General features: G+C 51.8%; 1 protein-coding gene across 6 annotated transcripts in view; it reads left to right on the top strand.

Moving 5' to 3' along the window:
- The window catches only part of TBC1D1 (TBC1 domain family member 1), a 124,985-nt gene extending 99,494 nt beyond the window's left edge, over positions 1–25,491 (top strand). For all 6 annotated transcript variants that reach the window (XM_029046475.1, XM_029046476.2, XM_029046473.1 and 3 more), the window contains 7 exons: positions 4,631–4,792; positions 5,953–6,111; positions 10,382–10,626; positions 13,274–13,433; positions 20,895–21,064; positions 23,105–23,320; positions 24,594–25,491. In XM_029046475.1, the coding sequence (XP_028902308.1) occupies positions 4,631–4,792; positions 5,953–6,111; positions 10,382–10,626; positions 13,274–13,433; positions 20,895–21,064; positions 23,105–23,320; positions 24,594–24,791 (1,310 nt within the window). In that variant the 3' untranslated portion in view covers positions 24,792–25,491. The remainder of the gene's footprint in view (positions 1–4,630; positions 4,793–5,952; positions 6,112–10,381; positions 10,627–13,273; positions 13,434–20,894; positions 21,065–23,104; positions 23,321–24,593) is intronic.
- The last annotated feature ends 809 nt before the right edge of the window (positions 25,492–26,300 follow it).

The raw sequence follows: 26,300 nt of genomic DNA, 5'->3' as shown, positions 1-26,300 counted from the left end.
CGCTTTAAAAAAGAAAAAAGACAGCTACTCAGCCCCTGGGGGTATGTGTTTCAGGAATATATTTATTCTTCCGATTTCAATTCCCTTTTTTAATTTGCTCCAAGACAAACAACCAGTGAGCGTCTCTCTGGGACTTTCCCACAGAAGCGGCTCTGGCCTGATCTGGGCTCCGGCCCGAGCCAGGACAAGAGTCCAGGGGCTGATAGACATGAAGAGGGCCACCGGTGCACCGAGACCAGGACTGGAGGTTCTCAGAGTGCCTCGGTGGAACAGAGACAGGACAGTTCTCAAATCTTCCCTCCTGCTGCCTGGGAGCACCTACTCCTTGGCTGGAGTTGGAATTGTGGTATTTGTTAAACACTTTCTATGTGCCAAGTCCCGTACTAAGCACTGGGATAGGTACAGGATAGTCAGGTCCCACATGGGGCTCACGAAGTAGGAGGGAGAACAGGTATTCAATCCTCCATTTAGTAGATGAGGGAATTGAGGCCTAGAGAAGTGGTGACTTGCCCAAGGTCACATCACAGATATGTAGCAGAGCCAGTATGAGAACCCAGGTTCTCTGACTCCCAGGCTTGTGCCTTTCCAGTCAATCAGTGGTATTTATTGAGCGCCAACCATGGGCAGAGCACTGTACTAAGCACTGGAGAGAATACAATACATCAGAGTAGGTTGACAGGCTCCCTTACTCACCACGAGCTTACAGTCTTCCCACTGGGCCTCGCTGCTCTCCATGCTTGTTCTTTCTTCCCCTGTTAAGGGGAGGATAGGAGTTCCATGGTTCTTTCCAGGCTTTGTTTCCATTTGACCATTTTAAGCCCATTACAGTCAAATGTAGAAAGCGTTTCCTCCCCTGCCCCCACGTACAAGTAGTGGGGTGAGAAGAAACTCAGCTGGCTTCCCTGGACCCCAATCATGAATCACCCACACAATTAGCTCCAAACATTCCCCTGCTCATTGTCGCCGAGGAAGATCAGCTGTGAGGCCCCCCAAATGTCCCAGGGGCTTATGAGAGACCCCCTTCCCAGGGGAATTTCCAGCCTGCAGAAGGGAGTGCCGCATTTCCAGATATTCCAGGCCTGTGCATGCTTAAGCTGGTTTCTTCTGGCTTCCTTTCCTAATCAGGTGATAGAGGGGCGGACCAGACCGTGCGGGAACTGCCGCAGCACGTGGCCGTACGCCTGGATCTGTACTGGGCTCCGTGTGCAGGCAAGGTGCTGTACTGGCTACCATCTGCATGCATGAGAAGCAGCGTGGGCTAGTGGACTAGACCCAGCTCTGCCACTCGTCTGCTGGGCGACCTTATGCAAATCACTTATTTCACTGTGCCTCAGTTCCCTCATCTGTAAAGCAGGGATTAAGACTGTGAGGCACAGGTAGGACAGGGACTCTGTCCAACCCGATTTCTTTGTATCTACCCCAGTGCTTAGAAGAGTACCTGGCATTTATAAATACTTAACAAATACTATAAAAAAAAAAGAGATCACTGTACTTGTTGCCTTCTGTGTGCAGAGCGCTGGAGTGGGCAGCTTATGAATGCAGAGCCCTGGGCTGGGTTCCTTCTCCTTGCGGAATCTTTCTCGGTGAGTTGTTTCCACCCTGGGAGGTACATGTCCTCCATTTGCCCAATTTCAGGAAGCAGCTAGATCGAGCAGAAAAAGCCCAGGCCTGGGAGTCCGGAAGTCCCGGTAGCCCTGATTCTAATCTCCAGTCCCACCCCTGCCTCCTGTGGGACCTTAGGAAAGTCACTTAACTTCTCTGGGCTTCAGTTTCCTCATCTGTAAAATAGGGATTCAATTCCTGTTCTCCCTCCCCCTTGGTCTGTGAACTCCATGTGGAACGGGGTCTGTGTCCGATAACATCTATCCCAGGGTTTAGCACAGTGGCTGACATATACCACAATTATTACTCTTCTTCCCCTCCAAGCGTTTCCATGAGCTCAGTCAAAAATCAACTTGGACTATATCCCAAGCACCTCTTAGGAGTTGGAAGTGTGTTTGGAATGGACACAATGGACCCATCAGCTTGATGATGCTTTAGATTGATGGATGCTAAGAATCTCTAATGCATTACGAGCCATTGTCAATCGGGAGCACATTAGTGTAAAACATCAAAAGACAACCATCACAGGAGTGATTTCAGAGTGCAACGTTCCCTCAGTTCAGCATTCCTGTATTTACCTGGTTTAGAGCCCTCAATGATAAGGAGCTGCAAGTCATTTCAAAGTCATTTTTAAGCTTCAGGTGTCAGCCAAAGTTTGTCCAAAAAAAAGCTCTTCCAACTCAGTCTCTCTGACTCATTCATTCAATCGTATTTATTGAGCACTTACTGTGTGCAGAGCACTGAACTAAGCATTTGGAAAGTACAACTCGGCAACAAATAGAGACGATCCCTACCCAACAGTGGGCTTCTAGCTGGTAAAACCTGATTTTTTTTTCCACTGAATGTCTTAGGAGGATCTTGAGTTTAAAGATGTTTCAGTGCAGGCAGTCCTGAGGGACTTGGCCAGATCTCGGAAAAGTTTTTCTGAGAAAGCCCCACTCCAGTAGGGTGTTAAGCAGGATCACTGTGACGTTCAGACACCTTGTGGTAGCGGTGCTGCAGCTTCTACCCCTGGGCCAAAACCCCGAGATCCCTGGTGTAACTCCACTCTGCTCCTGGGGGGTCCGCGATTCTTAGGAAAGTGGTCCCCAGAGCCACGTTCTAAAAATGGGAACCATCTTTTATCTTGCTGAGTTTTCAAATAACCTTCAGATGGGGGCCTTGCAGCTGGCCTAGTGGATAGAGCAAAGCCTGGGAGTGAGAAGGACCTGGGTTCTAATCCCTGGCTCTCCGTTTGCCTGCTGTGTGACCTCGGGCAAGTCACTTATCCTTTCTATGCCTCAGTTCCCTCATCTGTAAAATGGGGATTAAGACTGTGAAGCTACAGGTGGGACAGTAACTGTGTCCAACCCGATTTGCTTGTATCTGCACCAGTGCTTAGTTCCTGGTACACAGTAAGCGCTTAAATGCTGAAATTATTATTAATAGCAAAAGCTTCAAGAGTTGTTGGGAAATGTAGGGTCAATCAAGCAATTAGTCAATGGTGCGTATTGAGCATCGAACCTGTGTAGAGTATTGTACTAAATGCCTGGGACAGCACAATTGAATTAGTAAATTCAGTGAGGAAGCTAACAATCTGAAGGGGAGAAAGGCACTGAAACAAGTTAGGGAAGCAGCGTGGCTCAGTGGAAAGAGCCTGGGCTTGGGAGTCGGAGGTCATGGGTTCGAAACCCGGCTCTGCCACTTATCAGCTGTGTGACTGTGGGCAAGTCACTTAACTTCTCTGTGCCTCAGTTACCTCATCTGTAAAATGGGGATGAAGATTGTAAGCCTCACATGGGACAACCTGATTACCCTATATCTACCCCAGCGCTTAGAACAGTGCTCTGCACATAGTAAGCGCTAACAAATACCAACATTAAAGTTACTGGTAAGAAGAAGCAGTGAAATATAAAGAATTGTACATTGGAAGCACTGTGCAGCCAGAGAGAACCCAAACTGCTTGAGGTGAAGGGAAATGCTCAATTGGCAGGAAGGGGAACTGTCTGCCCCAAAACTCTCAAGACCCTAATTAAAAATTCAGTGGAAAAGAAAATCACCTTTTACCAACCAGGATCAGAAAAACTGAGTTGGAAGAGCTTTTTTTGGAGAAACTTTGGCCATCACTTGAAGCTTAAAAATGACTTTGAAATGACCTGTGTCTCTTTTTCACTGAGGGCTCCAAACCAGGTACACACAGACATGCCCAACTGTGGAAAAGGTGGAATGATGAATCGGGCAAGACCTTGCTCCTCTAACTCCAGCCTCTTCACGGTCCCTTGATCTCATCTCTCTTGCCGTAGACCCCTTGCTCAGGTTCTCCTTCCAGCCTGGAACTCTCTCCCCTTTCACATCCGACTGGCCACCGTTCTCCCCATCTTCAAAGCCCTGGCAAGGTCACATCTCTTCCAGGAAGCCTTCCCTGACTACTCTCCTATCTCCCCACCTTAATTACCCTCCCTGCTGTGTCAACTACACACTTAATGATAATAATAATAGTAAATAGTGGTATTTGCCAGCATTCTATTAGGTGCTGGGGTAGATACAAGATCTTCGGGCCCTACATCAAGGCTCACAGTCTAAGTCGGTGAGAGAACACTTGAATCCGTAACCCCACTCCCGCCCCCAGAGTATTTGTGTACTTTAAAATGTGTCGTTTCCCCCCCATCTGTAATTTATTTTGGGGACACCTCCCTTGCTAGACTCTAAGCTCCTTGAAGGCAGGGGTCCGGTCTACTTACCCTACTCTACTCTCCCCAAGCACTGAGTACAGTGCAGTGCACACAGTAAACACTCGGTAATTGCCATTGATTGATTGGATCAGATTTCTGCAGAGTCGAAGTACAGCCGGAGCCAAACGAAACGGTACGTAGTGATCTGAAAGGCCAGGGCAGGGCAGGGCCATTAACCAGCTCGGGCCCGGCACGGACCCCGCCGGAAACTCCCGTTCCTCATGTGGCCAATGGAGATCCTGCTGGGTTTCCCCCTTGCAGCCCTGGCCTCGGCCCCGGGCCCCCAGGCACTCACTGGCATTAACCGGCCGTTGCAGCTTCCGAAAACGATCTGCTGAACAGGCGCCTGAAGCTTGATTACGAGGAAATCACGCCCTGCCTCAAGGATGCGACAGCCACCTGGGAGAGTATGCTGAGCACACCGGGGAGGGCCAGGATCAAGTTTGAGGCCGAAAGACTCCATTGTGCCGTGGGTCAAGGTAGGCCTGGCTGGGGGTCGCTGGGTCCACCCTGCGCTCTAGTGGAAAAAAGCTGCAGCCTCCCCTTCCCCGAGGTGTGGGCGGGCGGTGGTCAAAGGAAAGGCATGAGTTGGGGAGGCTCCCTCGTCACCACCCAGCCTAGTGCCTTTGGAAGGGGGTCTCCTTCTGCCTGGTACTGAGCCCAGCAGGGCCTTCCCTGCTCTCTGGCTGCTTCTTCAAGTAGGAGTGTCTTCCAGGGGCAGAGAGATGCCCACACTCCAAGCCCAGAGGAGTAGAGCAGCCCCTCAATTAGAAGGGGCCACTACTGACATGAAGCTGAAGCCGGCAATCTCCTTAAGAGAGACCTTCCTGCCCACTCACAAACTCTCTCCTGGAAGAAAGGGTGGGCCCCTTTTCTGGCCCCTGGCCTTGGGGTGAGTTGTGCTCAGGCACTGGTGCTTAAGACAGCGAAGGCTGATCCAACCATACTGAAGTGGTTTTGCCGGAGGCATGATGGTTTGCCCTGAGCCATCCTCACTCTCATTCAGTCCCGCCCCCTGTGCCCAGCAGCTGGTAGGGAGAATGGGTGGTGTAGTTTGGGGTTCCAGAACGGAATAAAAATGGTGACACTAAGTAGTTACTATGTCCCTGATCACTGGAGTAGATACAGGATAATTGGTTTGGACTCAGTACCTGTCCCAAAGAGGACTCAAGGTGTAGGAAGGAGAACATTAGAACAGAGGAGGTCACTGAAGCCAAGAGTGGTTAAATGACTTGGCCAGGGCCTCACAGCCCTAAGTAAAACTGACTAGATTTATTCCACTGGAAATACCCCCGCCCAGTTCAGTGACAGCAGAGCCAGCTCAGATTATCCCCTGCCCTGATAACCCAGCCCAGGCCAGTTCCTTGAGCCTGGTCTGGCAGGCATCAGTTAGGTTGAGTTGTCTTCCTTGGCACCACCCTGGTTCTGGCGGATTGGAAGGTCCAACACACACAGTCAGCCACCCCCAGGATTATGGCTGGGCCCATCTGAAAGACAGACAACCCCTGTCCACTGCCCCTGTGGGGTTATGTACCAAGAGGATGGGCTCCTTTGGCCCGTTTCTGGGAAGGCCGGGCCCTGGGGGGGGCCTCTCTCCTGGTCCTTGCCAATGCCTCGTCTTCCTCGTGTTCTTTGGAAGGTGTGCCCCGCCAGCACCGCGGTGAGGTCTGGAAGTTCCTAGCAGAGCAGCAGCAGCTGGAACCTCCACTTTTCAGTAAGCAGCAGCCCAAAGACACCCCCTACAAGGAACTCTTGAAGCAGCTCACCTCTCAACAGCATGCAATTCTCATTGACTTAGGTAAGTCTTCCTCAGGGTTTGGGCATGAAGGAGTTCAAGCTTCCCGCCCTCGTCCTTAGTGTGTTGTGTGTGGTTTGGGCATGGGTGTGCGAGGGTGTGAGTGTGTGCCTTCCGGGAGGTCAAAGCCACGGGTGTTTCATCAGCAGGATGGGGGCGGGGCCCGTGTGTGGAGTTGTGGCGATGGCGAGAAAGCTAGGGGCGTCCCCAGCCTCAGGTATCCACTTAGTAATTATTATGATATTTGTTAAGCGCTTCCTATGTGCAAAGCACTGTTCTAAGCACTGGGGTTGATACAAGGTAATCAGGTTGTCCCACACGGAGCTCACAGCCTTAATCCTCATTTTACAGATGAGGTAACTGAGGCACAGAGAAGTTAAGTGACTTGCCCAACGTCAAAGAGCTTATAAGTGGCGGAGCCGGGATTAGAACCCATGACCTCTGTCTCCCAAGCCCGTGCTCTTTCCACTAAGCCATGCTGCTTCTCGCTAGTAGTGCCCCAACCTACCCCATCACCTTCCAGACTTCTGATCTTCATTCCTCCAGGTTTCAGCCTGTTTGTTACCATCCCCGAAAGGACTCAGAGTCTCTCCGCATGTGGTATTTCCAGAGCTCCTTTTCGAGCAGGCCTTAAATGCTTAGTTCAGTGCTCTACCTATAGTAAGTGCTCCACAAATTCCTTGGACTGAGTCCAGCCACTTCCCACCCCCTGGAGCCTACCCGTGGGGGTCCCAGGCAGAGCAGAATCCTGGAGGTGGCTCACTGGAAGAAGCGGGTAAGGGGTTGGCCAGTGGTGTTTTCTGTGCAGCTGTGAGGATGGAAAGAAAGGAGGGAACTGATCAGTTAGCCCCAGGTACTAAGCTAATTCAGCAAATGGCAGGAAACCTTCCAAAGGAAACTCCCAACCAGACATGATTCAGCTGCTGGGACCAGGGAACTGTGCCCTGTGTCCACATCTGGAATCTGTAACTGTGTTGTTGTTGTTTTTAATGATAATAAAGTACTTATAAGGTACCAAGCACTGTTCTGAGAATTGGGGAAGATTCAAGGTAATCAGGTTGGTCACAGTCTCTGTCCTATATGCTGCTTCCCAGTCCCCCATTCCAGGGAGACGAAGGGTGAGAAGAAACTCTTTCAGGATGGAAAATGGCAGTGCAGAATGTAGTTTGGACAAGAGACTGTGGTTTACTTCCGGCCGAGTCCAGGAGGGAGGTTTTCAAAGAGATTCCCTTTGGTGACAAGGTATTCCAAATGGGAAAAGCTGGGGCTGCTGAAACTGCCTGACACCAAGCTTGACCAGGGAAGCTTCCCCGGTCACCCAGTGAGGCAGCGTCCAGGCCATGAGGGGCTTCATCTCTTCCTGTCTCCCTAGATGCCCCTGTTCCCTTTTCTGTCTATGTGAGACTCTCTCTGTCAAGAGTCTTTTTCTCCTCCTGCCCCTGCTACACACTCTCGAACCTCTGGACAGTTGAGAGGGAAGAGAAGAAAAAGAGCAGAAAGAGGAGAGGGAGAGATGAGACAGTATAATGGTATTTATGGAGCACCTACTGAGGGCAACACTCTGTGCTAAGCAGTTTGGGAATGTGCAACAGAAACCCCAGTCATGGTCCCTGTCCACAAGGAGCTAGCATTCCAACAGGAGAGACAGACATAAAAATAGTTACAAACAGTAAAAAGGATTAGGAACAAAGGAAAAGGGGAAAAGTAGAAAGAAAGCAGCAAAATTCAAATAGATCGCAAGGCAGAGGAGGAAGCAGACCAGAAAGGAGGAAGCAAAAGAAAAAGCATAACTGGAAGAACATGGCTAAGGAAAGGAAATGATAGTAGTAATAATAATAACTGTGGTATTTGTGAAGGACTAAATGTGATTTTAAATAAAATCTAGACATTGGACCAAGTCCCTGACCCACATGGGGCTCCTGGTCTTAGGGGGAGAGAAAACAGGGATGTTAACAGAAAAGGAAACTGAGCCCCAGAGAGGTTAAGTGAGTGGCCATATGACACAGAGACTAGAACTCTGATCTCTTGACTCCCAGCCCTGGGCTCTTTCTGGGAGAGGTAGGGACAGACATAAAGTTCTGTAGAAGTAGTTCGAGCATAGTGAAGAAACAGAAGCTTAGCTGTTAGTGGCCAGAGAAGGAAAAGATAAGTAAGGTAATAAAGAGAAGGGAAAGTCAAGGAAAAAAGGTAAACTAAAAGGAATAGTAGAAGCAGTGTAGCTTAGTTGATAGAGGCCTGGAAGTTAGAAGGACCTGGGTTTTCCTTGCGGCTCCACCGCTTGTCTGCTGTGTGACTTTGGGCAGTCACTTCACTTCTCTGTGCCTCAGTTATCTTGTCTGTAAAATGGGGATTAAGACTGTGAGCCCACATATGGACTGTGTCCAACCAGGTTAACTTGTATGCCCCCAAGCGCTGAACGTCTGGCACATAGTAACTACTTAACAAATACTATAAAGAAAAGGGGAGAGTATCTAAATCACTGTGTGTATGTATGCTGTATGTGTATGTGCATATATATGTATATATAATGTAATTCACACACATATAAGCTATTTGTGATGTGTAGTGTGTGTGTGTGTTTCCAGTTCTGTCAGACCCTCTCTGTCTTGGTCTGGGTGGGGCATCTCAAGGAGAAGCCATCCTAATGGAGGAGCTCAGACTTGCAGGAGCAGAGACGGGTGTTGGAGGGGAGGCGTGTTGGGGGAGAGGTCCCCAGGGAGGTTTCTAGAAAGCTCCAGAAGCCATGAGTCAGGCTTGCCGCCCAGCCACACCAAGCCACTCCGCCGCCTGCACCTTCTTCTGAGGGCAGCCCCTCCCTTGAGGAGAGAATTCGCCTCAAAACTCACTCTCTGAAAACTTCACCCTGTGGTTCTAAGCGTATCTGGGGAGTCGGGCCCAAGGGCTGGCTGGTGGCATCTGTGGTGAATGTTTTAAGCACCTCCGATTCAGTGAGGCAGGCCTGCTCTGGCCCCTGAAGGCTGGCTGTCTTAGGGACGGCTCTGAGGTCCAGAGTGCCCGCCAGGCCTGGCCCTGGCCTCCTTGCTCCCTCCACTGGGGACTCGAGCCAATGCCAGACGTATCCTGGCCTCCGCCGGACCAGTGGGTCGCCTCTACCCTACCCTGTCTTCCTTTAGGGGTGGGGGTCTAGCCTGCCAGCAGTTCCCAGCTGGGGCTAGGTTGGGGTTGGGGCTGGAAGCTTCCTCAGCAACAGACACCCTGAACGAAAGAAGGATTTAAGCCTCTTTGGAAGCTTGGCATTTTGTGGAATGGGAAAAGCGAGGGGGACGTGGGGAGGCAGGGTGAGCTTGTCTTTCCAAAAAGGGAAATGTTTTGTTTCTCAGAAAACACCTGCTGTCACTCAATCCACCGCAGCCCTCCTCCCTTGTGGGAACACAGTTGGCAGTGGGGGAGGGGCTGACCCAAACCATTCTCTAATAACAATAATAATGACAACTGGGTGGATATTGATTAGGCACTGACTATGTGCCAGGTGCTGGAATAGGCACAAGGTAAGAGGGAAAGCAGGGACCTTATACCTATTTTACAGAGGAGGAAACTGAGTCCCAGAGCTGATAAATGACAGATTGTAAGCTCCTTGTCGGGCAGGGGATGTGCCTACACCTGTGTTTTATGGTACTTTTTCAAGCGCTCAGTACAGTGTTCTGCACACGATAAGGCTTAGTAAATACCACTGATTATGGATTGATGCCCAAGTTCCCACAGGAGCCAAGTGGCAGAGGCAGGACTCAAACTCGGTCCTCCTGATTCCCAGCCCTGCACCTTTTCTGTTGGGCTGCATCCTTGTGTTTAGGCTCTGTTTTAATCCTGGTTTTCACTGGGAAGCAGATCCCAGCAGAGTAAAGGCAGAGGTCAGCCTGGTTTTACCGTGTTTACTCAGCGGAGACCTAAGCAGCCTTTGGAGATAATATTTCAAATAATAATAGTAATAATAATGGTATTTGTTAAGTGCTTAGTACATGTCAAGCACTGTTCTAAGCACTGGGGTAGATCCAGTCTAACCAACTTGGACACAGTCCCTGTCTTTTTACAGATGAGGTAACTGAGACCCAAAAAAGTGAAGCGATTTTCCCAAGGTCACCCAGCAGGCAAGAGACGGAGCCCAGTTAGAACCCAAGTCCTTCTGACTCCCAAGCCCGTACTCTATCCACTAGGTTGCACTGCTTCTCCAATGTCTGAAGGGGTTGGGCCCACCAACCTAGGGGGGTTTTGGATTTGATGGTGTGTTTCCTTCTGGTCTCATCGGGATTCTCAGGAAGAACTTTCCCAACGCACCCGTACTTCTCGGCCCAGTTGGGAGCTGGTCAGCTGTCCCTGTACAACATCCTGAAGGCCTACTCGCTGCTGGACCAGGAGGTGGGCTACTGCCAAGGCCTCAGCTTCGTGGCCGGCGTCCTGCTCCTGCACATGGCCGAAGAGGACGCGTTCAGAATGCTCAAGTTCCTCATGTTTGACGCGGGCCTACGGAAGCAGTATTGCCCAGATATGACCATCCTGCAGGTACAGAGAGCCCTGCCCCTCCGCCGAGGGGGACGCAGATAGCCTCCGGTCATCCCCCAGCCACCCACTACCTGTCACAGACCCCACTGGCGACTCTGGGGGATGGGAGCGTTGAGTGGTTAGTCTAGACTGTAATGAGACTGTAAACTCATTGTGTGCAGAGAATGTGTCCATTATATTGTTATATTGTACTCTCCAGGTGCTCTGCACACAGTAAGCACTCAGTAAACTGTATTGACTGACTTAAACTGAACTGTTTGCCTCAAAGAGCCCTAAGGAAGGATACTGAAAAGCCCCTGGGCATTTGTTTGATAATCAGAGGTATTTATTGAGCACTTATTGTGTGCAAAGCCCTGTACTAAACACTTGGGAGAGTACAATACAATGGAGGCACGAGAGTACAATACAATGGAGGCACGTCCCCTGTCCAAAACATGCTCACAGTCTAGCGGGGGATAAGGCGAGGCAATGAGGGAAGGTTTCAGGAGGCTGTGGTAAAGAGCATCTGCTGGGAATTAAGACAACACAGTCCCACCTCAGCCCTACCCCTGAGGAGGAAAAGGCAGAGTTTCTCCGTCCCCACCCCATCACACACACCCTTCCTTCTCCTGCCAAAACCAGGCCGGCCTCTCCTTTCTGCTAATCCTACAGCTCTCTCTGGCACAGACACGCCCCGGAGGGAGATCAGCACCCGGAGCTGATTCTGTCAATCAATTGGTGGTATTTCCTGAGCGCTTAGTATTGTATACAGTAAGCGCTCAGTAAATGCCACCAATTGATTGACACTTACTGGGCACAGTGCACTTTATTAAGCTACTGGGAGAGCACAACAGAGCAAGAAGCAGCATGGTCTAATAGAAAGAGCATGAGCCTGCAAGTCAGAGGACCAGGGTTCTAATCCTGACTTTCTTAATTGCTTGCTCTGAGACCTTGGGCTAGTCATTTAACTTTTGTGCGCCTAAGTTCTCCTGTTCTCCCTCCTTCTTAGACGGTGAACCCCACCATGCTGGACAGGTACTGTGTCCAACCTAATTAATTTGTATCTACCCCAGTGCTCCGAACACTGTTTGACACATAGTAAGCGCTTAATAAATACTATTAAAAAAAATAGACACGAATCCCTGCTCTCAGGGACTGTACAGCCTAGCAGCTGAACCGTTTAACTCTGAGCTGCCGCCCATGTGATGCCTGCCAATTAAGAGTTGGAGTTTCAGGGCGGGCGGCGTGACAGACAAATGTCCTCTTCTAAAGCTTCAGCTCAGTTCAATTTCCTCATTTTAAACTGTAAGCCAGGAGGCTACAGCCCTGTTTTCCCAAGACTGAATGATCTGCCCATCTCTCTTTAGGAGATGAAAGCAGGTGAATAATCGTTTCGGTTCCACTGTTCTGCTATGGCCCTCTTTATGACTGTTTGGAAGACAGCTCTTGCAAAGATGAAGAGAACGTCCCTGTTAATCTGGAGGTCGGGGGGCACCTACCTGTCAGACACTAGGCATTAGCTATTGTTGGCTTGGAGCTGAAGCTGGGAATTCTGTGAAAAGAGCCTTAAATCTCCACTCCTCTAGACTGTAAGCTAGTTGTGGGCAGGAAGAATGCCAACCAAATGTTTCATTGAACTCTCCCAAGCAGTGTGCAGAGTGTACAGTGCCCTGCACACAGAAATCACTCAATAAATATTATTGATTGATTGGTTTCTCCTAGGGAATACCTGACTCTGGCTCAGTAGGAGGAACTTTCAAGCATTCTACATCGAGGACATTTAGTGAAAAAGCTGGGGTGGACATACAACAGACAAGTGGCAAAGCCAGGATTAGAACCCAGGTCCTCTGAATCCGTAGCCCGTGCTCTTTCCACTAGACCATGCTGCTTCCCCAGCACTGCTCTCCCAGTGCTTAGTACGGGGCTTGGCACACAATAGGAACTTAATAAATTATATAACTCTTATTACTTGATAGTATTTGTTGAATGCTTGTCGAGCGTAGAGCACTGAGCACTGGGGAAGGTCCAGGAGAATGAGTAGGCGTGATGGCTGCCCTCAAGTAGTTCAGTCACAGAGTTGTTGCCCAGCAGCTCACTTGGTGCTGGGCACTGTATTAAGCAGTTGGGACCAAGTGACATGTTCCCTGCTCACAAGAAGCTGGCACACTTCGTGGGCCTCAAATGCCGATGGTGATTGTGATGATGAAGACGACTGCAAGCTCCCCCTCTAGAATGTAAGCTCATTGTGGGCAGGGGACATACCTCCCAACTGTTATATTGTACTCTCCCAAGGACAAAATACAGGGCTCTGCACACAGTAAGTGCTCAATAAATGCGACGGATTGGTTGAAAAAGCCCACTCTTCAAATGGACTGGATTAGAGAGTCCGTCCCTCGGTTGCCATCCTCTTACAGGGCACTCGGTATGTGGAGAGGGCCCAAGGGTGATGGCGGCAGCAAGACCTCGGCAGGAAGAAGGAGGTGTGGCAGGTGGGGACCATGGAAGGGGGACGCTGGGGGAACTGTGGGAGCCGTAGGGCAATACGGCAACAGGATTGGGGCCAGCAGGGACACGAAGTATATGAGATGCACACGTTGTCAGGGACACTCAGTTTTGGTGGAGGTTTTCCTGGAAGTGTCACTCAGGCATGCTTACGTGTTTCCTGCAGATCCAGATGTACCAGCTCTCCAGGCTCCTTCACGATTACCACCGGGATCTCCACGACCACCTGGAAGAACACGAGATCGGTCCCAGCCTCTATGCGGCCCCTTGGTTCCTCACGGTGTTTGCGTCCCAGTTCCCGCTGGGGTTTGTGGCCAGAGTCTTTGGTGAGTCTTGGTCAACGTCCTCCCAAGGGGGGAGTGTTCATAGCTCCCTCCCCCCAACCCCGCCCCACCTTAGAAATGTGTCCCATGTCTCGGTTATTCGGCCCAGAGGGCGACTGGGGTGTGAGGCCTGGGAGTCCACCAAGCTGGGCCAAGGAACTAGTATCCTGTTCAGCTCCTGAGTTTTCTCCACCTTGGAAGCAGAGTCAGGCACTCCACCTTTTCCTGGGCGGCAGTTAATGATAGTAATGATAACTCTGGTGTTTGTTAAGATTGTACTGTGTGTCAAGCACTGGACTGAGCACTGGAGTAGATATAGGATAATCAGGTTGGACACTGTCCCTGTCCCACATGAGCTCACAGCCTAACGAAGAAGGAAAACAGGTATCGACTCCCCCTTTTACAGGTAAGGAAATTGAGGCACAGTTAAGTGACTTACCCAAGGTCACAGAGCAGGCAAGTGGTTGAGTCGGTATTAACGGAGAGATAATTTTTGACAGAAGCTGAAAGCATGGGAAATCCTGTCAGATGGTGATGGGTTGTTTTTTTTAAAAAAATGACATTCGTTAAGCACTTACTATGTGTCAGGCACTGTACTAAGAGCAGGGTAGAAGCAATCTAATTGGGATGGACACGGTCCATGTCCCACGTGGGGCTCCCAATCTTATTCCTGATTTTACAGATGAGGTAACAGGCACAGAGAAGTGAAGTCACCTGCTCAAGGTCACACAGCACTGGCGGTGCAGGGATTAGAACACAGGTCCTTCTGACTCCCGGTACTGTGCTCTGTCCACTAGGCACACTGCTTCGCTAGGTTTCAGGGATGAGCTAGAAACATGACTCTGAGCTATCCTGTTTTCCCTCCTGACCATCTTCTCCAACTCCCACCACCTCCTCCTTCAGGATAATTACAATGTCCCATGGTTTTTTATTATTATCATTAATAGTAATAATAATAATTGAAGTATTTGTTAAGTGCTTACTATGTGCCCAAAACCTTACTAAGCATTGGGGTGGATAAAGATAATCAAGTCCCACCTGGAGCTCACAGTCTAATTAGGAGGGAGCACAAGTGATTGAATCCCCATTGTGCAGATGAGAGAACTGGGGCACCGAGAAATTAAGTGATTTCTGCCAAAACCTTGTCCACACAGCTTGCTGAATCAAGAGCCAGCCGAGTGCAGGGTGCTTTTCTGGTGTGGGAAGAGAGCCCTAACCTGGGATCTCCAGTGTCAGGTCTCCGGGCTCATCAATACCTCTCTTGGGCAGCAAGAACACAGGAGCCGGGAAATGGGCAGCCTTCTCAGGAGCTCTTCATGGGGCCCCAGATCTTTAAAGGAGTCTGAGGTGAATGACGTTTATAGGAGGTTTTGTGGCTAATAATAGTAATTGTGGTATCTTTTAAGCATTTGCTATGTGCCAGGCATTGTACTAAGCACTGGGGTAGATACATTGGGAATGGAGACAATCCCTGACTCACGTGGCTCACGGTCTTAATTCCCATTTTACAGATGAGGTAACTGAGGCCCAGAAAAGTTAAGGGATTTGCCCAAGGTCACACAGCAGAGAAGTGGTGGAGCCAATATTAGAACCCAGGTGCTCTGACGCCCAGGCCCTTTCCACTAGGTCATGGTACTGGGGCATATTTACAGTGATCAGTTTGGAAGCAATCTGAATAAGCCATATTGCTGCTCTAGCATCCCAAGTCAATCTCTCACAAGACGGTTTTTATTCTGCTTTCCTTCCTTGGATGTAAGTTATGTCAGGAGTGGAAGCGTGTATGTCTGCAGCCAATTCTCTGTTATGCTTTGCTCTCCCAAGCGCTTAATACAGTGCTATGCACATAGTAACATCTCAAGCAGTGTGACATAGTAAAGCATGGGCCTAGGAGTCAAAGGATCTGGGTTTTAATTCCGACTCCTCCACTTGTCTGCAGTGTGACTTTAGGCAAGTGCCTTTACTTCTCTGTGCCTCAGTTACTTCATCTGTTAAAAAGAGGATTAAGACTATGAGCCCCATGTGGGACAGGGACTTTGCCCAACCTAATTAGCTTGTATCCTACCCCAGTTCCTAGTACGGTACCTGGCACATAGTAAGCACTTAGAAAATACCTTAAAAAAAAAAAAGGTACCATGGATTGATTGATTGACGGGAATTGAAGGTTTCCAGAACCTCTAGCTTTCTGGCAGAAGTGATCTCTCTGAGCAGCCTAAACAAACGGTAGTTTGGAGTTGTTCCTTTCAGCTGGGATTGTCTTGGCAGCTTCGCCCATGCATTCACTGGGAGAGGTTCGTGCTCGATCTGCCCGGGGAGGGGCCCGAGAAGGTGGGGAGGTGGAGAAGCAGAGGGAACCGGGCAGCCGATGGAGCTGAAGAAGATATTGGGTGCTCTATCCGGTGCCTGAAGCTGGGCACAGGCCATGAAAACCACTAGCTTTCCAGCCCCGACTTCTCTGGGACTGAAGCCTCTCTGAGGCTCAACTCGGAGCCGGGATTAGACAAAGCAAGGGAAAAGAGGGAGAGGAGAATGGGGAATTTCTCAGCGGGTCCGTGGCACCCATTTTCCCCAAGAGAGGGCTCGTACAGACCTCCAGAGCTGGAAGGGGCCTTCCATCTGCTCTGGGCAGCTGCTGTGTCCTTGTCCTAAGATGGCAAGGCCCCAGAGAGACCACCCTCCCTGTGATTGCCTCATCGAGGAAAGCGGCTGGTTTGTGAATCGGACTTGGGAAGATCCCAAGTTTGTTTGGAATCCCGGGACCCTGCCCTCTGACCAAGGAGCATCTGGTTCTGCTGAAGCCCAAGCTTTGGCCCCTGCCTGTGACCCCTATGGGAAGCCCTGGTCGGGGGTGCCAGGGCTAGGGTGGGGAGTGGAATCAGGAGATGCTCTGAAACCTGAAACTGTTATCAGACCAGTGAATTCTTGGCCCCCAGAGTCCCTCATCAACCCCTTCAGCCAATCGATAGTATTTACTAAGTGTTTACTGTGTGTAGACCCACCACTTTGTACAGTGCTCTGTACACACTAAACTATTAGTAAATGCAATTGATTGATTGGGAGAGTACAATGGAGTGAGTAGACATGATCCCTGCCCTTGAGGAACTTCCGGTCCAATGGGGAGCCAGTTCAGTCAATCAGTGGTATTAATTGAGTGCTTGCTATGTGCAGAGCAGTGTACTAAGCAGTTGAGGACTCTTTATCATCCCCACTGGGTTTCTTGGGCTGAAATGTGGGCCGGGCTATTTCTGGACCTCCCAGTCCACCACGGCTGCACTCAGCGGGGTCTTCTCCAGACCTCCAAAGTCACCACTTGGACCACAAAGCCAAACCCCAAAGTTGGGAGAGAAGTTCACTCCATTGTGGGTATGGATGGGTGTGGGTGGGTGGGTGTCAGTGGGGGATGGGGGAGGGAGGAAAGAAAGAGGGGGAATCTGTTAAGCGCCAAGCACTGGGGTAGACATGAGATAATCAGGTCACACATGCAGTCCCTGTCCCCCACAGGCTCCATTCCCAATCTCCACCCGGGACGAGGACATGATCCCGTCAGCTCCCCTCCCCCGAAGCCGGGCCCTCGAAAGCTTCCTGTTGATTTAACGTTGGTTGAGCCCCGAGGGAACAATGTTCCCTCTGTTCCAAGGCTGCGGATAACCTGCTTTCAGATGGCGAAGCCCCGCTATTCACACACTGGGCTTTCCCTGGCCCATAGCCTGTCTCTGTCCTAGCCCTGAGGACCGGATAAACTCTCCCAACAAACGGGCCTTTGTGAACCGGCAGTCTCCACCGTAGATGGCTGCACCCTGCGGACCGCCCGGCGTGTCCCCCTCCTCAAGGTCGCCCAGCCTGGGTCACCTTGAAGCCAGAAGTGCACTGCCCCAGATGCCAGCTGCAGGGCCTGGACCCCGTCCCTCCGCGGTGGAGAGTTGCCGGCTGCTTCTCCCCAAGCCCGGCTCAGCTCTGTGTCTCTCACTTCCCGTACAGAGTTCCACCCCCTGGGCTGCCCCAGCTGCTGGGAATACGGGACAGTCAGTCAGTCACTCGTATTTATTGGAGGCTTATTGTGTGCAGAGCACTGTACTAAGCTCTTGGGAGACTACAACAGAATAAACAGACACATTCCCTGCCCACAGTGAGCTTACAGTCTAGAGGAGGAGACAGACATTAATATAAATAAATAAATTACAGAGATGTACCTAAGTGCTGTGGAGCTGGGAGAGGGAATGAATAAAGGGAGCAAGTCAGGGCAGAACAGAAGGGAGTGGGAGAAGAGGAAAGGAGGGTTTATTCAGGGAAGGCCTCTTGGAGGAGATGTGACTTCAGTAAGGCTTTGAAGGTGAGGAGAGTAATTGTCAGATATGAGTAGGGAGGTCGTTCCAGGCCAGAAGCAGGATGTGGGCGACAGGTCAGTGGTGAGAGAGACGAGATCGCGATACTGTGAGAAGGTTATAGTTAGAGGAGCAAAGTGTGCGGGCTAGGTTGTATAGTAGGAGAGAAATGAGGTGAGGTAGGAGAGGGCAAGGTGATTGAGTGCTTCACAGCCAAAGGTGAGGACTTTGTGTTTGACGTAGAAGTGGATGGCGATCACTTGACGTTCTTGAGGAGAGGTGAAAGATGGCCTGAGCATTTTTGTAGAAAAATGATCTAGGCAGTAAAGTGAAGTATGGACTGAAGTGGAGAGAGACAGGAGGCTGGGAGGTCAGCAAGGAGACCGATACAGTTAATCAAGGTGGGATAGGATACTAGGATAGAGGCAGAAGCTGGCTCAGACCTATATCTTCCAGCTTCTTGGAGACAACCTGGTGAGCTGGATTTACTCTTTTTGGATGAGAAGAGATAAAATGGAAGATTCATGCCCAGTTCCTCAGCTAGAGGCAGGAGCTGGGGGAAGGAGTTGGTGCAGCCAGGAGTGGGGCAGAGGGTTTGAAGGGGGACTTTTGTCTTAAATCACCTTTCAGCCTGAGTACTTGATGGTGTGTCTCGGGCACCAGCTAACCACTCTTGTCTATAGCCCCAAAGCCCAGACCAAACAAGCAAGAGGCATTCAAGGTGAAGTAGGGGCTGGGGACCCCTCCAGGGTGCCCAGGCATACGGTGGCACACAAACCCATCTGCCACCCCTAGGCATTTCATGGGCAGCTGGACGTGGGTGCCCTCATCCTCGGGGAAAGCAGAGGAAAGAGTCGAGCCTCAGCGGCATTGGGTTCGAGAGCTACTGCTCCCCTTGCCGGGCGAAGCCAAGGAAAATGCCGGTCGATGGTGGTGGGCACATCCATGCCCCATCCCCAACCAGTAGGGGGGACCCTGACAGCTTCCCCCTGGAGGCATTCTGGGGGTGGGTGGAATCACCCCACAAATTGGGGCTGCCCGGCTAAGGTGGCCCCTCCGGTCACTTTGGGACTCCTTGCCACAGGGCAGAGGCTAGAGCTCTCCCAGGACAATCCCGTAGGAAGTGAGGAGGACCCAGGGATTCTCTCTGCATGAATCGGCTGGCCTGAGTAGGTGGGAAGTAGAGTTGGTGCAGACCCACTGGTCTGTCCCTTTTCATTCATGACCCCATACCGCCTCTCCCGCAGAACCCACAATGAAAACTCCACCCCTTTCCCACCCCCCAAAGCTTGTTAATCATCAGGCTTTAGTGTCCCTGTGTGACCCAGGCAGGTTTTCCAAATGATTGCGAGTCAAGAAGTTGCATAGCCTACTGAAAAGAACACAGGTCTGGGAGTCAGAGGACCTGGGTTCTAATCCTGATCCGCCACTTGACTGATCCGCCACTTGACTGATCCTGATCCGCCCCGCTCACTTTCATTCTCCTCTGCTTTCCTTCCTCTTCCTCCCTCTCCCTCCCTCCTTCCTCCTCTCCCTCTCTCCTCCTCTCTCCTTCATTCTCCTCCACTTTCCCTCCTTTCCCTTCCCCTTTCCTTCTCTTCCTCTTTCCTCCTCTTTCTTTCTCTCTGTTCCTCTTTCCTTCATTCTCCTCTACTACCCCTTCTCTCCCTCTTTCTCTCCTCCCCTCTCCCTCTCTTCCTTTCTCCATCTCTCCTCCTTCGTCACTCATCCTATCACTCCCCCTCTCCCCAGGTGCCCAGAACACCCTGTGGCACCTTGGGCAGATCACTTCTCTGGACCTCTGTTTCCTCATCTGTAAAATGGAGATTCAATTAATACCAGTTCTCCCTCCCTCTTAGATGGTGAACCCTATGTGGGACAGGGACTGTGTCTGACCTGATGATCTTGAATCTACCCCAGAACTTAATACAGTGCTTGGCACATAGATGCTTAACAGTACCACATTATTATTATTATTAGCGGTGTCCTCCCATTTGGTGGTTCAAGCAGCCTTTAGGCTTCTCATGTTTGGTTCTTTAGTTCATCCATCCATCCTTTCCCAAGTCCTTTCCATTGCCCCTCCCATCCCCACCCCCAACCCATGTCCTGTTCCTAAAGCCGGTGACTTTTCCTCATTGGAAAAGGGAGGTTGGCTGGGATTAATCCGCCGGGCACTTGACTAGATTAAAAGCTCCTCGTGTGCCAGGATCAGGTCTACCTACAGTACTGTAGTCTACCAAGGGTTTAGTAGAGAGCTTAATAAATACCATTAATTGATTCAGGCACAGACTTTGCATCTCAGCCACTGAGGCTTGACTCTTCTTTGCCTCAGTTTCCTGACAGTAACATTTATCTCCTCCCAGAAGCCCCAGAAAGAAATGTTTGTGTCGTTGGACTCCTCTGAAAACCGCCCTCTGTGTTTTTAAGACAATGTCGTGTTCCTTTAAAAAACAGTAAATTCGGTGGGGGGGGGAGGGAGGAGGCTTAGAATCCCGCTCTGTGGCCTTGGGCAAGTCACTTCACGTTTCTGTGCCTCAGTTACCTCATCTGTAAAATGGGGATTGAAACTGTGAGCCCCATATGGGACAGTGACTATGTTCAACTTGATTTGCTTGTATCCACCCCAGTACTTGGTACAGTGCCTGGCACAGAGTAAGCACTTAACAAATAACATAATAATCATAACTATTTAATAAGTATGTTTATTAATCATAAAATAATGAACTTTGTCAGGCTAGAAAGGCCCTCTAATCTTCACTGTCATTGCTCATTTCATTTCCGATACTGCAAGCCAGCCTACCGAGCCCTATCCCAAAGATAGGGCCCCCCAAACCTCTTACTCAACCAGGGAACTGCTGGCACGATAGATGATGGAAATAGCAAGCTATCGTCCATCTCTTTTTGTTTTTTGTTTTTTTGATTTTCAATTTGGAGCATCTCTGTGTTTGATCAGACTGTAGAAAGCAGGCTTGGATTTGGACATTATTCCTAAGATTAGAGGAATTCCTCTCTGTCCATGCGCTGGGTTTCCTCGGACATCAAGAACGGAGGCTTCCTTGGTCATTCCCTTGAGCTTTCTGCCTGCACCAGTCCGGTGTGGCAACAGAAGCTGCTTTATCTCACTCTGTTCCTTTTCTTTCCTCAGATTTGATCTTCCTCCAGGGAACAGAAGTTATATTTAAAGTGGCTTTAAGTCTGTTGGGCAGCCACAAGCCCTTGATTCTGCAGTACGAGAATTTAGAGACCATAGTGGATTTTATCAAAAACACCCTGCCGAACCTGGGCCTGCTGCAGATGGAAAAAACCATCAATCAGGTACGATTCCATTTTGGCATTCAGAAAGAAGGAGTGACTCCTGGTCTCCAGGGGAGAAAGGTTTCTGTCGTAACAGAGCAGGGGCTTATGGTAAAATCACCCCGGGGAACCCCTTCCTGAAACGCACAACCAGAAAGCAGGCATCCCGGTTGCCTGCACAGCTGTGGCTGGACTGGGGATTTGGGCTGGGGTTAGTTTGCCTTTCTTGGGTGTTGAGCTGAAGTGGCCCACGTGTGGATCCCGGGGCCTTCTATGTACAGAATTGCTCCAGATTTGCTTTTTCTCCTAAGCAAACCAGTTGCTTGTGGGCCAGCCTGCCTCCTACGTAGCTTATGTTCTGTGGGAGGCGTGCCCTTGAGAGAAAGAAACGTCAGTCCTTTCCGTTCATATCCCACTCGAATGTCAGCAGCAAAACCAGGACTTCCTGCAGACCCCATCTGCCCCTAGAACCCCCCCTTTCCCTCATTCCTCTTTCTTCCTCTCTCCTTCATTCTCTCCTTTCCTCTCCCTCCCTCCCTCCCTTTATCCTTATTCCCCCATTGGTTTCTCCCTCTCTCTCCCCCAGTCTTTCTCTTTCTCCCTCTCCCTCCTTTTCTTCCCCATCTCCTCTCTCTCCCTCTCCACCTTTCTTCCTCTCTCTCCTCACTTTCATTCTCCTCTGCTTTCCTTCCTCTTCCTCCATCTCCCTCCCTCCTTCCTCCTCTCCCTCTCTCCTCCTCTCTCCTTCATTCTCCTCCACTTTCCCTCCTTTCCCTTCCCCTTTCCTTCTCTTCCTCTTTCCTCCTCTTTCTTTCTCTCTGTTCCTCTTTCCTTCATTCTCCTCTACTAACCCTTCTCCCTCTTTCCTCATCTCTCTTTCTTTCTCCTTCCTTCTCTCCTCCCCTCTCCCTCTCTTCCTTTCTCCATCTCTCCTCCTTCGTCACTCACCCTATCACTCCCCCTCTCCCCAGGTGCCCAATACACCCTTCCTGCATATAGAGCACTGTACTACGAGTTCAGAAGAGTAAATAGTCACAAACTGTGCCCTCAAACAGGTTACAATTAAGTGAACAAGGCAGACACTAAAGTAAATTATAGGTAGGGGAAGCAACAGAGTATAAAGATATATGCATAAATGCTACAGTGAGGGGTAGCAGAGTGAGCTCTCAAATGCTTAGGTGATGAGGAGTGGCGGTTGGGCAGTTAATCGGGGAAGACTTCCTGGAGGAGATGTGATTTTAGAAAGGTTATGAAGATAGAGTGAGTAATGAGAATTGAGTCTCGGGGGCAGCCGCTGCTTCTGCTACCACTATTATCTACAAAGAGCTCAGTGTTTCATCGCCCTCTGATCGTCGGCCGTTCACCGAGCCGGGCCGGCCAGCGCATGCACCCTTCTCCTGCCCAAAGCCCCAGGTAGAGGTTGAAGGTGGCCACTCTGGACCACCACCAAGTCCGCCTGAACCCTGGTCTCTGGACTCAAGGTCTGCTCTGCCCAGTTCCTCCCCCCCGCCGGAGCTCAGTCGGCACTGATGGTGACCACAGTTTCACCTTCATTTCATTTCACCTTCATTTTCCCCTTTTCCCTCTGCTCCTCCCTCTCTCCCTTCCCATCCCCACAGCACTGTACTTGTCCGCTCAACTGTATATATTTTCATTACCCTATTTATTTTGTTAATGAATTGTACATCGCCTTGATTCTATTTAGTTGCCATTGTTTTTACAAGATGTTCTTCCCCTTGACGCTGTTTAGTGCCATTGTTCTTGTCTGTCCGTCTCCCCTGATTAGACTGTAAGCCCGTCAAACGGCAGGGACTGTCTCTATCTGTTGCCGACTTGTTCATCCCAAGCGCTTAGTACAGTGCTCTGCACATAGTAAGCGCTCAATAAATAAATACTATTGAATGAACCACAGTCAGATCTCAGGCCCACCGAGACACTGGGCAGCCCTAGGGTCCCCGAGCAACCCCCCTGGGCCCAGTCCCTGCCCCCACCCCCTAGCCCATCCTTGCCGGGAGGCTGGACCCCCCAAGTGCCCTCACTGAAGTGGTTTCCCTGGGGCAGGTGTTGGACATGCACATCGGGCGGCAGCTGCAGGCATACGAGGTGGAGTACCTCGTGCTGCAGGACGAACTGCTGCTGCAGGACCAGCCACCGCCGCCGTCACAAGGCCAGCTCCCCGAGGCCGCTCCCCTGGGGGGACAGCAGCGGCTGCAGCGGCTGGAGAAGGCCAACGGGACCTTGCGCAAGCAGAACCTAGAACTCCTGGAGGAGCTGCAGGTACCGGGCGCCCCAGCCCCCCAGCCCGCTCGCCCCCCGCCCTCCCTGCGCCCCCTCAAGCTCCATCACCATTCCCCTGGCCCACCCGTCCGCCCAGCCCTTTCCCACCAGGTTCCGGGGCCAGCTTCTAGCTCAAGGCCCGGGCCTAGCAAGGAAGCTGCCCCCAGCCCACCTCTACGCCCCCTGGTCCCTCACTGACCTGGCCAGAGGGTGGAACCGGTCAGCAGGGAGGGCTTGCCTTGAGTGGAGAGGGCAGCCGTTGGGCGGGCAGTGTTTGGGCCGAGGCATCCCCATGGGTTGAGAGGCCAGATCCCCAGCACTCCTAGACCCCCCAGTCGGTGGCCGTGTGGATGTGGCAGCTTGTGACGGCCCCTCCTCACCATCCCCCTGGACCCCCTCATGGGTTGCTGGGCCTGCCACACATACAGCGAAGCAGCATGGCTCAGTGGAAAGAGCGTGGGCTTGGGAGTCAGAGGTCACGGGTTCTAATCCCGGCTCCGCCACTAGTCAGCTGTGTGACCTTGGGCAAGTCACTTAACTTCTCTGTGACTCAGTTACCTCATCTGTCAAATGGGGATTAAAACTGTGAGCCTCACGTGGGACAACCTGATCACCTTGTATCCCCCAGCGCTTAGAACAGTGCTTTGCACATAGTAAGCGCTTAACAAATACCACAGTTAAATTAATTACAGTCCCTGCCAAGGGCCCAGACTCTGGCATGGCACAGTCCGGGCGGTCCCTCTTGGGCAGGGGTCGAGTTGGGGCAGGGGCAAGGACCCGCAGGGTCAGTGCAAACATACGATTAGACTGTGAGCCCGTCATTGGGCTGGGATTGTCTCTATCTGTTGCCGAATTGTACATTCCAAGCACTTAGTACAGTGCTCTGCACATAATAAGCGCTCAATAAATACTATTGAATGAATGAAGCTGTCTCAAGGGGTCTCCCCTGGGGATCACCTGCCCTAAAAATCTGGATGAGAACCCCCTCAAAAAATAACCTCTCCTTTTTGGACCTCACTGACCCCCGGGTCAGACCCGAGGTCTGGTCGCTCCGTAGGCCCAGGAAGTTAGCCACCTGGAGGAGTCGGGTGAGCCCGCCATCCTGCCACACTGCTACCCGACCTGAGCCCACCCATCCTCTGCGGGTTCCCGGCCGCCCCGCCCGGCACGAGGCCGCCCCGAACGCTGTCGGCCCCCGGCGTTTGTGGGGTGGGGGCGTCGGGGGTCATGGCCTTGGCTCCACGGCTGTCTCCTCTCCCTCTGTCTCCACCAGGTGGCCAACGGGCGAATCCACAGCCTCGAGGCCACTATCGAGCTCCTGCTGGCCAGTGAGAAGCAGCTGAAGCGGACGGCCGAGGAGCTGGAGCGGGAGCGGGCGGCCCTCCTGCAGACGGTGGAGGAGCTGCGGGCGGCACGCGGGGCGGCGGCGGACGCGGAGGGGCCCACCCCGGGGCCCGCACCTGGCAACTGACCGTGGCGGGCCGGCCGCAGGATGGACAGAGGGGAGAGCCGCGGACCCTCAGGGAGGGCAGTTGGCCGGGCCCGGCCCCTCGAAGAAGAGACCCCCCACACACACACACTCATCCACCCTCTGGAAGGGCAGAGCTGGTGCCGGTTGGAGAGAAGGGCCCGGACCACCCGGATCCCGTCCTGGGCAGTGGGACCAGGGGCTGCAGTTGGCCCCCGGGCCCCCAGGCCCCTCGCCTCCACTCAGCACCCCTCCAGGCTGCTTGCTGCTGATGCTGCTTTCGGGCCCAGCAGAGCCCAGGCTCCTCATGGCAGCGGGACGGGCAGAGAGGGGCTGAGGCTCTCTCGCCCCACATCGGGACGCTGGGACCTCTGGACCCTGGCCTTCTCCCCACCCACCCGGGGATCCCAGGCCCTCCCCACCCACCCCAGGACCTCAGCCTTCTCCCCAGCTGCATTGGGACCCCGGACCTCTCCCCACATCCGGTCACGGGGTGGGCCCCTGCAGGCACACCAGCCTGGTTGGATCTGGGCTTTGGTGTGGTCGTCAGGGCTGGTGGGGATAGGTTCCCATCTCCAGGACGGGAGACCCCTCTGTGTTCCGGGGGCGGGGAGGCCAGTCTCTTTTGTTTTTTGTCGAAACACCACCTCATCCCCAGGGGCACTGCCAAATAACTTTATATAAACAGCGTTTTAGCCTCTTATGGCTCTCTGACCTCTTACTGCCCTGGTCATCTGGGTGGGGGTCACCACCAGACAAGGCTGGTTCTGGGCCTTCTCCCAGTCCCTCCACCCCTTCCATTCAGACCCAGGGGAGAGTGGGAAGGCTGCCGGAGGTCACTGCCCTGCCTCACTCTTTCATTCAATGGTGATCGTGGCCCGAGTGGGCTCCTAATATGTGCAGGGCACTGTACTGCACTGCTGCCTACTAAGTGCCTGCTCTGTGCAGAACGCTGTACTGGGATAGAAAGAGGATGCGGGAAAGTCACTTCAGAATTAATTCCTATCCCATATGGTGCTCACAATCTAAGTGGGAGGGAGAGCAGGTATTTCATCCCCATTTTAAGGAGGGAGAAACAGAGGCACAGAAGAGGTAAGTGACTTGCCCTTGGTCACACGGCAGGGGAGTGGCAGAGCCGGGATTAGAACCTCTGACTTTCAGGCCAGTGCTCATTCTGCTATATTTCCCTCTCCGAAGGGACCTGTCTCACAGACCTTGGTATTAATCCCGGCTCTGCCACTTGTTTTCTGTGTGACCTTGGGCAAATCACTTAACTTCTGTGTGCCTCTGTTCCCTCATCTGTAAATTGGGAATTAAAACGGTGAGCCCCATGTGAGGCATGGACTGTGTCCAACCCGATTATCTTGCTTCTACCCCGGCGATTATTAGTACAGGGCATGGCGCATGGTGAGCAGTTAACAAATAACCATTTAAAAAAACAAGTCCCGGGCAAGCCTGCCCCCTGGCCTGAATTTCAGCCCCGCCCTGCCCGCGGCAGCTCTGGGATCCCAG

Source organism: Ornithorhynchus anatinus, chromosome 18 (assembly GCF_004115215.2).
Source record: "Ornithorhynchus anatinus isolate Pmale09 chromosome 18, mOrnAna1.pri.v4, whole genome shotgun sequence".
Lineage (NCBI taxonomy): Eukaryota > Metazoa > Chordata > Mammalia > Monotremata > Ornithorhynchidae > Ornithorhynchus > Ornithorhynchus anatinus.
The sequence above is the reverse complement of the archived record's forward strand: the minus strand, read 5'-3'. Positions and strand labels throughout refer to the sequence as shown.